The sequence below is a fragment of the Lipotes vexillifer genome, unplaced genomic scaffold (assembly GCF_000442215.2).
Source record: "Lipotes vexillifer unplaced genomic scaffold, Lipotes_vexillifer_v1.1 scaffold129, whole genome shotgun sequence".
Classification (NCBI taxonomy): domain Eukaryota; kingdom Metazoa; phylum Chordata; class Mammalia; order Artiodactyla; family Lipotidae; genus Lipotes; species Lipotes vexillifer.
Genome location: NW_006777287.1, coordinates 1208235 through 1224112, shown reverse-complemented (window position 1 = coordinate 1224112; position 15878 = coordinate 1208235). Strand labels below are relative to the sequence as shown.

At 38.8% G+C, this 15878-nt stretch overlaps 1 protein-coding gene across 1 annotated transcript in view; it reads right to left on the bottom strand.

The window, feature by feature from the left end:
* The window catches only part of ZNF81 (zinc finger protein 81), a gene marked incomplete at its 5' end in the record, with an annotated part of 36095 nt that overhangs the window by 10858 nt on the left and 9359 nt on the right, over positions 1–15878 (bottom strand). Inside the window, one exon of the mRNA XM_007450933.1 lies at positions 10830–10925. Coding sequence (XP_007450995.1) covers positions 10830–10925 — 96 coding nt within the window. The remainder of the gene's footprint in view (positions 1–10829; positions 10926–15878) is intronic.

The window sequence follows — 15878 nt, the reverse complement described above, 5'->3', positions numbered from 1 at the left end:
TGCTTAGCATCTTCTTTTGTGCCATTTAAAAATGTATGTATGCTTCATCAAATAGTTTGTCTTTTATTTTGAAAATTAATCTGATCATATTGCTAGTGAGACTTTTTTCTGAACCTCAGAAGCAGACACCCTATGTGCTATTCATTTTGCTAATCATTTTAATAGACTAATAGCAGCCAAAATAAATAAATGTTTTTAAAATAGAAACACAATGCATAGACAGTAAACGTTTAAATATTTGATTCCATTGTCTTTACTTTCCAATTGCAGTCTATGTTCCATTGAATTCCTCTCAGTAGAACTTTTAAAAACCCTTCTGAAATAGAGCAAAATACTCATATTCTTGTCCCCCACAAATTTGATTAGTTAATATTGGTATTTTCTTTGTGCTTAGCATTTGGATAATGAAAATAAGATACAGGCTCTTATTTTCAGGGACTTTCAAAATTACTAGGGGCAGAAGCATCTGAGTGTTGGGGGAACAGAAACGGAAAAGAGCAATTACTTTGGAGTAGGTAAGGGGAGTTTTATGCAATAGACGATAACCTGAGATGAAACAAAACGAAAGTGTCTATTGCCTAGATAGGCAAAGCACAAAATAATAAAGAGCCTAGATGCAGAGACGAACTTTATATTTGGTAGGCATTAAAGACAAGGTGAAAATCTGAGGAAAACATGAATTAAGGAAACTGCACAGATACAACTTTTATTGGAAATAAATGGCCATGTTGTAGGTGGCACTGAGAGAAGAGCTATTGGTCATGTATTATATAACATGGAGTAATTGACACAGGGAACTATATTCAATATCCTGTGATAAACTATAACAGACAAGAATATGAAAAAGTATATATGTATAACTGAATCACTGTGTTATATAGCATAAATTAACACAACGTTGTAATCAACTATACTTCAATAAAATAAATTAAAAAAATAAAATCATTTGGACTGCAAAAAGTTAATATTTAATATTAATAGCTTTACTTCATAAAGCTAATGGCAAAGAGAAATGCAGTGTCTCAGGTAATGAAATCTATCAGTGGCATTTAAGATGAACTAGAAACAAGAATGGAATCTGCAAATCCCATTAGGAACAAAGTAATCCAAGCATAAGAAAATACAGACTTGCTCTAGGTGATGATACTAGGAGTTAAGATGACAGGATATCCAAATAGTATTCTTTTATAAAGAAAAAAAAGGAATTGCAGAGTAATGAGTAGGAGAAGATAGCTAAGAGGGAAGAAACAAGAAACAGCAGAATCTGACAAAGTTTGGAATGTTGAAGATTCCTGATTTGGGCAATGATAATGCCAATTCCTCACATACTAAGTAAGGATGAATAAAGTAGAATATTCTGTGGGAATTGTCTAATATGTAGGTAAGTGTGGTACTAAAGCCCAGTTATAATATAGCAACTAGTGGTGCCAATATGGAACTCATAAGAATACAAATAAAAAGCTTAAGTGTTCAGAATGGAAGAATCTTTTGAATTAATTACTATGGGAACAAATATCCAGAAGACAGTAAACAACATCTATAGCCAGTGGCATCTCAGTGGGGGGAAAAGGTTCAATGGAAAAGGAAGTGAGCAAATTAGGTACAAGTCAAGAATAGAAAAAACTATATGGTTAGACAAGATAAAATAATAGGAACAAGAAATTCACAGGAGAGGAAACCCAAATGGATAACAGATATTAAAAAGGGGAAAAAAATCCCACAATACCACTTTACATCCATTAGATTGGCCACAAAATAAGAAATCTGGATAATGCCAAGTACTGGCATAGATGTGGTGAAATGGGCACACGTGTACAGCATGTATACTCCAATGATCAAGCAATACCATTCCTATATAAATATCCGCAAGGAGTAATCTCACAGGCTCATAAGATGATCTGCATAAGAAATTCTTCATTTATTGAGGTATAATTTCTATACAGTAAAGTGCAGATGTTAAATGTAGAACTCATGAGTTTTTTCATATTATACCCCATGTAACCACCACCTAGATGAAAATATAAAATATTTTAATTATCCCAGGAAGTTTCCTTGTGGTCCTTCCCAGTCAATTACTGACCTCCAGAGGTGACCACTATTCTGACCATGATGATACCTTTGCAAGAAGAGTAATTTTTTATTCTAACATAGTTCAGTTTACTATCAAATGAGGTGGAAAATGTTATTTTTTGCTTTTGTTGTTCTCCAAAGGAACTTGTACGATACTTGTATTATTTCTTTAAACGACAGGAAGAATTTACCAATGGAGAGAGGTTTTAAATTCTAGGTTAAACTTCTTTAATAGATAAAAAGACTACTAAAATTTTTCTCTTTCTGTTTGTGACATTTCTTATAACCTGTGTTTTTCTAGGACTGTGTCCATTTCGTCTCAGTTATCAAATTTGTTAGCATAAAGTTCACCATAATATCTTTTTAATATCCAGTGATACAATCCCCCCTGGTCACCAGAACCAGGTGCTCCAGGGGTATCCTCTGTGTGGGCTGCATGTACTCACCTGTTGTGGTTGGGCCATGATTGCTGTGAGCATGCTGGAGGGTGGAATGGCCCCCTGGAGCAGGACCCACTTTGGGGGGGCACTGGGGCCAGCTGAGGCTACCCACTGGGTGGAGTGGGGTGGGTCCTTAGAGGAACACTGGGTGCATGGTGTTAGTGAGGCTAATGGAGAGTGGGAGAGTGACAGAAATGGTACCTGTCAGCACCAGGCCAGCTAGGTGGAAGGAGAGTAAAAAAAAAATGCACTAGCACTTCTGTCCCTAGAGAAAGTTCCACTAGATCCCTGCCCCTCTGGCACATGCTCTAAAATTAGCGAATCTCATTCCCGTATAACCCAGGCACTTACAAGCTGCTACCTCTGCAATGGGACTCAGAGAGAGTAAGTCTGTATGTGAGCCCTTCAAGAGTGGAGTCTTAGTTTCTGACAGCCCTCCAGCTTTCCCAGATGTAAGCCCCACTGGTTTTCAAAACCAGATGTTAGGGGACTTGTCTTCCTAGTGCAGGTATCCTGGGCTGGGGAGTGCAACATGGGGCTTGGACCCCTCACTTTTCAAGGGGGACCTCTGCAGTTATGATACCTTCTTGCTTGTGGGTCATCACACTGGGTGTGTGGGTTCTGAATAGACTGTGTCTCTGCCCCTCCTACATATCTCAATGTGGCCTTTTCTTTATATCCTTAGTTGTAGAAAATCTGTTCTGCTAGTCTTCATGTCATTCTCAGAGATAGTTAGCTATTCTCTGTGTAGCTGTAATTTAAGTGTGTTTGTGGGAGGAGATGAGCTCAGGATTTTCCTACTCTACCATCTTGATATAAAGCAATAAATTTCTATCTGGGTGGTACTTCAGCTTCATCCCACAAGTTCTGATGTGTCATATCTTTTTTTTTTTTTTTTTTTTTTGCAGTATGCGGGCCTCTCACTGTTGTGGCCTCTCCCATTGCGGAGCACAGGCTCCAGACGCACAGGCTCAGCGGCCATGGCTCACAGGCCCAGCCACTCCACGGCATGTGGGATCTTCCCAGACCAGGGCACGAACCCGTGTCCCCTGCATTGGCAGGCAGACTCTCAACCACTGCGCCACCAGGGAAGCCCTGATGTGTCATATCTTCATTATCATTCTGCTCAAAATATTTTCTAATTCCACTGCGGTTTTTTCTTTGACTTATGAGCTATGTGTATATATGCTGCTTACTTTCTAAAAATCTGGATATGTTCTAATTGTCTCTCTGTTCAGAGTTTTGATTTATTTCAACAGTAACTAGAGAACATATAATGTATGATTTCAATCCTTTGAAATTTGTTGCAATTAGCTTTATGTCCCAAAATAGGGTCTATTTTGGTCAGTGTGCCACATGCACTTGAAAAGAACGTGTAATCTACAGTTGTGGGATGGAGTGACCTATGTATATCAGTTAGGTCATACTGGTTTATTGTGTTCAAATCCTCTACATCTTTACAGATTCTTTTGTCTGTAAACAGATAAAAATCAATTACTAAGATAGGCATATCAAAATCTCCAACTATGATTGTGTATTTTATCTTTCCTTTTAGTATAATCCATATTTTCTTTATATATTTTGAGACTATGTTATTAAGTGCATACAAATTTATATTTTTGTAATCCTGGTGAATTGAAATTTTATCAATTTCAGAGAAAGAGAGCACATTACTGAAGATACAACAGAAATTAAAATGGTAATACAGGAATATTATGAAACAACTGAATGTCAAATATTGACAACTTAGATAAAATGCACAAACTCCTTGAAAGAAAAATTATCAAAACAAGAAGAAATGGAAAATGTGAACATTCCTATATCTATTAAAGAAACTGAATTTGAAATTAAAGATAATCTCACAAAGAAAACTTCAGACCCAGATGAGTTCACTGGTAAATTTTATCATATATTTAAGGGAAAATTATAAAATTTAAAGCAATCTTATACAAAATCACCAAACAGAGGAGTGAACATTGACAAATCCTAGCAAATATAGCCATTTTACACAAACTCTTCCAGAAGACAGAGCAGGCATGGAATTTCAACTCATTTTATGAGGTTAGCATTAACATGATACTGAAATCAAAGATGTTATAAGTGAAAAAAATCCCCCCAAACTAAAGATTAATATCTCTCAGAAACATAAGAGATAAAAACCCTTACCAAATACTAGCAAATTGAATCAAGAAATACATGAAAGAAGATAATACATCATGATCAAGTAAGGTTTATCCTGGGAATGCAAGGTCAGTTTAACATCTGAAAAATCAGTGAAATTCATCACATTACCAGAATAAAATGTTCATCTCAATAAATGCAGAAAAAGCATTTTGAAAATCTCATATCCATTCATGTTAAAAACTCTTCAAACTAGGAATAAAAATAAATTGCCACAAATTAATTAAGGAAAACCACAGCTAATATTCTTAATGCTGAAAGACTGAAAGCCTTTGACTTCAGATTGGGAACAAGATAAATTAAAAATAAAGGGCATGCAGACTAAAAAGGAAATGATAAAAAGACATGATAATGGATACAGAAAATTTTAAGGAATTTACAAAAAGACTCACTAGAATTAATGAGTGAATTTATTAGCAAGGTCTCAGAATACAGGGTAAATGTACAAGGATCAACTGTAAGAGTTCCACTTCTAGTATGGAGAAGTAACCTCCTAAACAAAAATTCTTCTACAGACAGTAACTGTAAGCTCTAGAGAAACAAAACAAAATATGTATTGGTAGAGTGAATAAAAGCAAGCAGATTTTGGAGAGAAGTCAGAAGTTAGAGGAAGTCTGAACAGAGATCTGAGTTGCTATCCACCTTAGGTGAGACAGCATCTCCGATTTGAGTATAACCTGGTTAATTGCCTACTATGAAAAAACACAGAACAGTGTAACAGAATATAGTGTTACTATAACACTGATAATGTTCAAGATACAATCCAAAATTACTCAATATATGACGACCTAGAAAAATGTTCTTTTGGTCACTCTCCAGTGTCTTCAGTAGTTTTTAAAATATATTTTCCAGAATTAACAGTTTGGGGGCTTCCCTGGTGGCGCAGTGGTTGAGAGTCCGCCTGCCGACGCAGGGGACACGGGCTCGTGCCCCGGTCTGGGAAGATCCCACATGCCGCGGAGCGGCTAGGCCTGTGAGCCATGGCCGCTGAGCCTGTGCGTCCGGAGCCTGTGCTCCGCAATGGCAGAGGCCACAACAGTGAGAGGCCCACGTACCGAAAAAAAAAAAAAAAGAGATGGATAGAATTAACAGTTTTGATCTGTTAGATGGGTTGGTCCGATGGAAACAATTCAGCCCTACTATGGCTCGTGTTAATTTTTGTATATAGTGTGAGGTTTGGGTCAAGGTTTTTTCCTTCCATTTGATACTAATATCCATTTGTTCAAGTGCAATTTGTTCAAAAGATGTTCCTTTCTCCCACTGAATTGTATTTGCACCTTTCTCAAAACTCAGTTGTCCATATACATGTGGGTCTATTTTTGGACTCTCTTTTGTTCCATTTATATATCTGTTTGTCCTTACATCAATACTACACTGTCTGAATTACTGTAGCTTTATAGTAAATCTGAACATTAGTTAGTATAAATCTTTCATACTTTTTCTTCTTTCTCAAGACTGTGTTGGCTATTCTAGGTCCTTTGTATATCCATATAAACTTTAAAATCTCCGTGTCAGTTTTTATCCCCTATAATTACAAATAATTGATTGAACAAGTAGAATTCCATAAAGCAACAGATCTCAACAACACACAACCAACTTTAAATCTATATATAGAGAGATCATATATATATATATATATATATATATATATACAATATTAGTACACAACACCCATCAACAGCTAAATATATTCTTTTCTCAGACCACAACAGAATTAAATTAGACAACATAAAGGAAGTAGACAAATTCCTTAAAAAATACAACTTACTATGTCTGACAAAAGATGAAACAGAAAATCTGAATAGCCCTATGTCTATTAAAGAAATTGAATTTGTTATTAAAACTTTCTCATCAAGAAAACTCCAAGCCCGATGGTTTCACTGGTGAATTCTATGAAACAGTGAAAAAAAGAAGTAACAATCTTACACAAACTATTTCAGATAATAGAGAAGGGAAAACTTCACAACTCATTTTTTTTGTGGCCAGCATAACCCTAATACCGAAACCTGACAAAGATACTGCAAAAGAGAAAACTACAAACCAATATCACTCATGAAAAATGCCAATATTTTTTTAAAAATCAGTAAATAGAATCCAACAATGCATTGATATAATAAGGGTAACAAATCAAAATCAACTAGTATTTATCTCAAAAATGCAAGGTCAATTTATCATTTGAAAATCAATAAATAAATTCACATATTAACAAAATAAAAGTGATCATATGATCACTCTAATAAGGTGAAGAAAAAGCACTTGACAAAATACAATATGTAACCATGATAAGAGAAAACCTCTTCAATAAGCTAGGATTAGAAAGAACTTACATAACCTGATAAAGGGCGGTTTCAAAAAACCTACAGCTAACATCATACTTCATGGTACGAACTTTCTGCCCCAAATATCAGAACAAGGCAAGCATGCCCATGCTCAACACTTCTATTCAACATCAAACTAAAGGTCTTAGACTGTGAAATAAGGAAAGGAAAAGAAATACAAATCATGAGATTGGAAAGGAAGAAGTAAAAGTGCCCTTAAAGTGATGATGATTACTTACATGAAAAACCCCAAGGAACCTACAAGAAAACTAATAGGTGGATTTAGAAATGCCTCAGGATACAAAGTCAACATACAAAAATAAATCACTAGCAATTTATACTAGCAATGAACAACATGAAAATAAAAAAAAACAATGCCATTTATAATAGTATCAAAAAACATTAAATACTTAGGGATAAATTTAATGGAGGATACATAAAACTTCTAAACAGAAAGCTATAAAACATTGCTGAAAGAAATCAAAGGTCTAAATAGATGTAGAAAGTTGCCATATTCATGGATTCAAAGGCTCAATATTATTAAGATGTCAGTTCTCCTAAAATTGATCTACAGAATTAATACCAAAATCCCAGCAAGCTTTTTCAAAAAAATTACAAACTGATTATAAAATTTATATGGAAATGCAAATGACCTAGAAGAGCTAAAGTAATTTTTTTAAAAAGCCAAGTTGGAGAACTTACCCTACCTGACTTCAAGACTCATTATAAAAGCTACAGTAATTAAGTATGGGTCTGGCAAAAGGACAGTGTATTAACTATATTTTCTTATTTTCTGTATTCTTGATGCTCTGGCATCTGATGCCTTGCTGATCCTGGAGAGACTGCCCCTCCCAGGGCTAGTTATTTCCTAGAGGCAGTAAATGACTTCCCTGTAACAATACCTTTCATATGCAAAACAACCAATCCAGAGCCCATATCCACCAATTATCTCCTTCATCATGATCTCACTAGCCCCATGCCCAAATCACCTCAGGGCTGGGTACCAGGCAACTCCCTACACCCCAGAGCCAGCTGAAATTACTCAAACTAGCTAATTCTAAACCTCCCCAGCCTGATTACTCTGGCTCACCCATTATTTCCATGAAAATCACAATAAAGTCTCTTGCCCATGCTTCCTCCTCACAACTTCTACCTTGTGATTGACTCTGGTGCTCCCTGGTGTGACCCTACATGGTGTGGCATGCCTCCTCCTCTTGAGAACTGTGAGTTACAAACTATTTTCAATGGCAGTTGTCTCTGGATCTGTTGACCTCACCATACCTAAATAATAATAAAACCTTCATTTTAAAACAGAAAGACATATAGATCAATTGAACAGAATAGAGAATCCAGAAATAGGTTCACATATATGAAATCAATTGATCTTAATAAATGTGTCTAGGAAATTCAGTGGGAAAAAAGTCTCTTCAGCAAATGGTTCTAGAACAACTGAATGTCGTACTGAAAAAAATGAACATCAATCCTTACATTAAACACACAAAATGGATCATAGACCTAAACCGAAAAAGGTAAAATAATAAAACTTATAGAAGAAAATATGAGAAAATCTTTGTGACCTTGTAGTAGGCAAAGATTTCTTAAACAGATCACAAAAAATACTAAAAGTTTGAAAAAGATGATAAATTAGACTCCATCAAAATTAAAATATTTGCCTTTTGATAGGCAACAGTGAGAAAATAAAATTGCAAGGCACAAACGGACTCACAGACTTAGAGAATGAACTTATGGTTACCAGTGGGGGGAAGGGTGGAGGGAAGGAATAGTTAGGGAGTTTGGGATTGACATGTATACACTGCTATATTTAAAAAGGATAACCAACAGGGACCTACTGTATAGCACAGGGAACTCTGCTCAATGTTATGTGGCAGCCTTGATGGGAGGGGAGGCTGGAGGAGAATGGATACATGTATATGTATGGCTGAGTCACTTTGCTGTGCACCTGAAACTATCACAGCATTGTTAATCAGCTATACTCCAATATAAAATAAAAGTTAAAAAAATATTTTAAAAAATTGCAAGGCACAGATTGGAACAAAATATCAGTGATACATATATCTGACTTAGGAGTTGTATCGAGCAAATATAAACAACTCTTAAAACTCAATACAAAGAAGACAAACAACCCAATAAAAAATGGGAAAGATATTTGAATATACAACTCACAAAAAATGTACAAATGGTCAATAAGCACATGAAAAGATACTTAACATCATTACTCATCAGAGGAATGCAACTTAAACTCATACATCCACTATAATAGCAAAGATTAAAGAGACTGAGGATAGCAAGTGTTGGTGAGGATTTGGAGCAACAGAAATTCTCATGTATTGCTGTTAGGAATGTAAAATAATACAGCCACTTTGGAAGACAGTTTGGCAATTATAAGAAATTATAAGAAAGGTAAGAAAACACTGATTATATTATACCAGCAACTCCACTCCTAGGTATTTACCCAAGAGAAATGTAAACATATGTTCACACAAAGACATATCAGAATGTTCACTGCAGCTTTATTCATAATAACCAAACAATGACCACCTGTCATCAACAGGTATAGAGATAAACAAATTACAGTATAGTCATACCACGGAATAGTATTCACTATTTAAAAGGAACAAACTAGTGATACACTCAATAACATGAATGAATTGCAAAATCATTATGCTGAACAAATAAAGTCAGACGCCAAAGGGTATATACAGTATGATTCCATTTATAGGAAACCCTAATAAAGACAAATCTAATCTATAATAACAAAAAGCATGCCAATGGTTGCCTGGGGCCGAAGTGGTGTTGAGTATTAACTTCAAGGGGCATGAAGGTGCATTCTGTGTGATGGAATGTAATATGTCATGATTGGGGTGGTGGTTATATCAGTGTGTACCTTTGTCAAAACTCAGGAAACTGTACTCTTAAAATGGATACATTTTATGGTATGTAAATTATACCTTAATAAAGCTGATTTTAAAAGAAAAAATGCTAGGTGACAGTGATCATAAAGTCAGAAGATGGGAGAGAGGCGTGAGATAGGGAAGGTGGAGAGAAGTGAGGAATCTAAAGGCAATACCTACATAGAGAAAAGAAGGTAAGGCTGGTTGTAGATGACAGTTTATTGGTATCTTAGAATGAGAAGATGAAAATGAGATGGAGAAGAAGGTGAAAGGGCACCAGGGAGAACAGGAGTGAGGCAACCAACTGATCTTCAAAGATGGAAAATCCATTAAAACCTGAATGTATATGATAAGGATCTAAGACCCTCGGAGTGGGGTTTCGGTACTAAAGCATAAAAATGTGATAGAAGGAGAGAATATCCAAGAAAACCAGATCCATACTGAGGAAGCCTGTCATATGATCGAGACTATACATATTGCAGCAATTCTCCTGGAGGAAAGCCAAGCCAAGAAGACAGTTGATAACAGTAAGGGAAATAAAGGGAGAGAGCAATTTGGTACCAGAGAGGCCAATGTTATCTATTTTCAAGAAGTTTCTAAAGTTTTGAACCTTCAGTGGGAAGCACCCGCATAGCACAGGGAGATCAGTTTGGTGCTTTGTGACCACCTAGAGGGGTGGGATAGGGAGGGTGGGAGGGAGGGAGACGCAAGAGGGAAGAGATATGGGGATACATGTATATGTATAGCTGATTCACTTTGTTGTAGAGCAGAAACTAACACACCATTGTAAAGCAATTATACTCCAATAAAGATGTTAAAAAAAAAAAAGGGTAGCAATCATAGCCTTTTACAAGTATCAGCCTCAAGTATTTCCATGTCTCCCTTCTGCCCGGATCACACTCGCTCACCTGAGCAGCTCTGATGTGGGGTTTCCTCCTCCAACGTCCAAGGCTCCTCTCCTTGCTCCAACTTGAAGATGACCTCTGGCTTGGGAATTTCACACCCTGTTAACAGGAAATGATAGAAAATGGGGTCCAGCTAATTGCTTTCCATTTGTTCTTTGGAAAAGTGACCACATTTCATTGGGAAAAGAGTAATAAGCACAAAGGTGCAAAGGGACTGAAGAATCTCAGACCAATCAAGGATGACACCATCACACACTTCAGATGCCCCAGAGCACTCAGCAGCTGAGGATGGAAGCAGCCTCTCTGAGGTTCTGTGTTAGTTCCCCTAGGGCTGCTCTAACAAAGTACTGAAAACTGGGTGGCTTAAAACAATAGGAAGGTATTGTCTCATATTTCTGGAGGCTAGAAATCTAAAATCAAGGTGTTAGCAGGGTCATGTTCTCTCTGGAAGATATAGGGGAGAATCCTTCCTTGTATCTTCTAGCACTTGTGCTTGCCAAAATCTTTAGCATTCCTTGGCTTGTAAACGCATTTTACTCCAGTCCCATGGCTGTCTTCTCCCTGTGCGTCTCTTCTCATTGTCTTCCCTCTATGTGTGCCTATTTCAGTGCCCAAATTTCCCTTTTTTGTAAGGATACCACTCAATTAGGGCCCACACCAATGACCTCATCTTAACTTGATCCCCTCTGTAAAGATTACTACTTGCAAATAAGGGCACATTCTGAGGTACTGGGGGTTAAGATTTCAACATATTTTTTTTGAGGGGACACAATTCAACCCATAAGAGCTGGCCCTCTGATGCCCCAAAATTCATGTCCTTCCCATGTGCAAAATACACTAACCCCATCCCAGTATCCCCCGAAGTCTTAATCATCCCAGCATCAACTCTTACGTCTAAAATCTCATCTAAACATCAACTCAAGGGGTAGAGTGAAGTAAGTCAGAAAGAGAAGGACAAATACCGTATGCTAACACATATATATGGAATTTAAGAAAAAAAAATGTTATGAAGAACCTAGGGGTAAAACAGGAATAAAGACACAGACCTACTGGAGAACAGACTTGAGGATATGGGGAGGGGGAAGGGTGAGGTGTGTTAGGGCGAGAGAGAGACATGGACATATATATACTAACAAACGTAAGGTAGATAGCCAGTGGGAAGCAGCCGCATGGCACAGGGAAACCGGCTCGGTTCTTTGTGGCTGTCTGGAGGGGTGGGATAGGGAGGGTGGGAGGGAGGGAGACAAAGAGGGAAGAGATATGGGAACATATGTATATGTATAACTGATTCACTCTGTTATAAAGCAGAAACTAACACACCATTGTAAAGCAATTATACCCCAATAAAGATGTTAAAAAATAAATAAATAAAAAATAAAGTTATTATAAATCATGGCTATAAAAAAAAAGTCTCAAATCACATCATCTAAATCATCCAAATCTTACAGGTGAGACTTGAGTATGAGTCATTCTGGGACAACATTCCTCTCCATGCAAACCTGTGGAAACAGATGAGTTATCTGCGTCCAAAATACAGTGGTGGGACAGGCAGAGGATGGATGATACTCCCATTCCAAAAGGGAGAAATTAGAATTTAAAAAGGGATGGGAGGTCTCAAGCAAGTCTGAAACCTAGCTGGGCAAATTCCATTAGATTTTAAGGCTTCACAATAATTCTCATTGGTACAACACTCTGTCCTCCAAGCCCACGAGGGTGGTAGCCCCACCCACTCAGCCACGGGCCAGGAGTGGCACCACTTACTATTACCACTAGTGACCCATTAGCAAAAAATTTGCTTCCTGTACCGGCAATGTTATGCTCTGCTGTTCTACACATTTTAGTTCCAAAGGGAGGAACACTTCCACCGAGAGACACAACAATGATTCCATTGAACTGGAAGTTAAGTCTGCCACCTGGACATCTTGGTCTTTTCATGCCTCTGAATCAACAAGCAAAGAAGGGAGTTACTGTGCTGGCTGTGGTGGTTGATCTTGACTACCAAGGGGAAATTGGACTGCTATATCATGATGGAGGTAAAGAAGAGTATGTCTAGAATACAGGAGACCCCATAAGGCATACTATCATGCCCTGTGATTAAAGTCAATGGAAAACTACAACAATTCAACTCAGGCAGCACTACTGATGGGCCAGACCCTTCAGGAATAAAGTTTTGGGTCATCCCACTTGGTAAAAAACCACAACCAGCTGAGGTGCTTGCTGACAGCAAAGGGAACAAAAAACGGGGTAGTGGAAAAAGGAATTCTGCTTCAGGACTGCGACATAAGAAATCTGCCTAGTTTGCAGTCTGTGGCCTGCCCTGTGGATTTCAGACTCAAAAGTTCGACATCAACTCACCTGAATTTCCAGTCTGCTGGCCTGCCCTTCAGACTTGCCAGTCCCCACAACTGGGTGAGCTGGTTCCTTAAAATAAATCTCTCCCCCCTACTCTGTATTTATGTACACACATGCGCATGCACGTATGTGTATACTCTCTATATGTATATACCCGTATCCTATTGGTTCTATTTCTCTGCAGAACCATAATACAGAGTTTGGTACTGAGAGTGGCTCTAGAGGAACAGAATCTCAAGGATGAGTTTTCTGAATTAGTTATGGGATTTCTAGAATTGGTTCCTTATTCTGGTTAGATTCAAAAGCACTAATGCCTCTATTTCAGTAGTAAGGAGGGCACTAATAGTCCCTGGTGTAACATGGCAATAGAGATATGCAAAATATCAACACTGGATACTCCTAATCAAATGCTTATAAGAAGTGAGGTTCTGGATAACCTTGTATTTGATACCTTGGAAGTTTTTGTCAAACTTCCAAGTATAATAAGATTGCCTGGTTACTCCTAATTGCGCTGGATGAAGTGGGGAAAGAAAAGGATGAGCTCAGGGATTTGATTTTCCAGATCATGCATCGCATAAGTGACCTGAAAATTTCTCTGTCTGTCCTGAAAGTAACCCTTAGCTCCTATAGCTGCAGAGCTGAGATGGCTGAAAACCAAACCCAGAGTCTCATCCTGTGAGTGGCTAAATTACAACACAAATTGAATTTCCAACTTCACAGAGTGTCTGCTGTTAAAGGAGAGCATTGATGAGGAAGGAATGGGATCCTGAAAACTGGAATGGAGACATATGAGGACACTGAACTTCTAAATTCAGATGAGTCTTTGCCAGTAGAAGCAGCCCTTTTACCCTCAACTGAGAAGTTTAACCCTCCTCTGCCAGAGGAGCCTGCAGTGGGCTCCCCTGAGGGACTTGCCTTGTAAGGTACTGCTGGTTCCCCTCAGGACCTATGCCTACCACCCTTCTTTGCTTCCAGACCTATAACTAGACTTAAGTCTCATCAAGGCCCAAGGGTGAGGTACAGAGTGTGACCCATGAGGAGGTGTGAGATACTCCAAAAGAACTGCATGATTTGTCCAATCTATACGGACAGAAATCTGGGGAATATGTGTGGAAATGGATATTAAGAGTGTGGGATAATGGAAAGAACATAAAGTTGGATCAGGCCAAAATTATTGATATGTGTACACTAAGCAGATTCTGAATGTAATGTTGCCACTTGAGGGGTTAGGAAGGGCTGAAACAGTGTGTTTGGCTGGTTGATTGAAACATGGACCAAAACATGGCCCACACTAAATGCAGCTGAAATGCCAGGACTACTTTGGTGTACTACAGAGGAAGGCATCCAAAGGCTTAGGGAGATTGGAATGTTAGAGTGGATTTATCATGGAAGGTCTGCTCACTCACACTGGGAGGGTCCAGAGACACACCTGTCATGATGACTGTGACTAATAAATTTGTGAAGGGGCCCCAGGTAATCTGTGATTACTCTTTGCTGCAAGCTCCTTGCTGTAGGTCAGAAATTTCAGTGGGAACTTCTGCCAGTGAACTGGGAAACCTAAATGCAATGGGAGTAATTGGATCCTGGGGTGGCAGGGGCCAAACGGAGGCATTGAGTTGTCAAATGCAAGGTGGATGCGGTTACCGCAGGGTCAAAGCAGTAATCAGAAAAGTCCGATTCACACATAAGAGTAGACATTTTTATAATACTGTTTTAATTCATTCTCCTACTCATTAGACTTCAGACATCTTTCAAAACAAACCTTTATCTTAGTGTTCCATTATTTAAGAGATAACCTTCTTTCAAGGCAGCAGAGTTAGGACAGTCTAAGAAAAGCAGGACAAAAACAGTATATGAACATTTAGCAAAGAACAGTTTTCAGATATTTATGAAACTATGCTACATACTCATATATTTATATGTTATATGTCTATACCTCTCTATCCTTCTAACACTATATGAGAATAGGGGAATAGCATTAAATATAACACCTGGGAAGACCTTGGGAAGCCACAGGGAGAAGACGGTCATCTACAATCAAGGAGAGAGGCCTCAGAAGAAACCTACCCTGCTGGCACCTTGATCTTGGATTTCCAGCCTCAAGAACTGCTGTGGAAGACACCTCAGAAGAAACCTACCCTGCTGGCACCTTGATCTTGGATTTCCAGCCTCAAGAACTGCGGTGGAAGACAACTGATACACCAGAAATAGATCTACACGTGGAGCAACTCCTACAGAACGCCTACTGAACGCTGGCAGGAGACCTAAGACCTCCCAAAAGGCAAGAAACTCCCCACGTACCTGGGTAGGGCAAGAGAAAAAAGAATAAACAGAGACAAAAGGATAAGGACGGTACCTGCACCAGTGGGAGGGAGCCGTGAAGGAGGAAAGGTCTCCACACACTAGGAGCCCCTTCGCGGGCAGAGATTGCGGGAGGCGGAGCGGGGAGCTTCGGAGCCGCGGAGGACAGCACAGCAACAGGGGCGCGGAGGGCAAAGCGGAGAGATTCCCGCACAGAGGATCGGCGCCGACCGGCGCTCACCAGCCCGAGAGGCTCGTGTGCTCACCCGCCGGGGGCGGGCGGGGCTGCGAGCTGAGGCTCGGTTTCGGTTTCGGTCAGAGCTCAGGGAGAGGACTGGGGTTGGCAATTTGAACATAGCCCGAAGGGGTTAGTGCGCCACGGCTAGCCGGGAGGGAGTC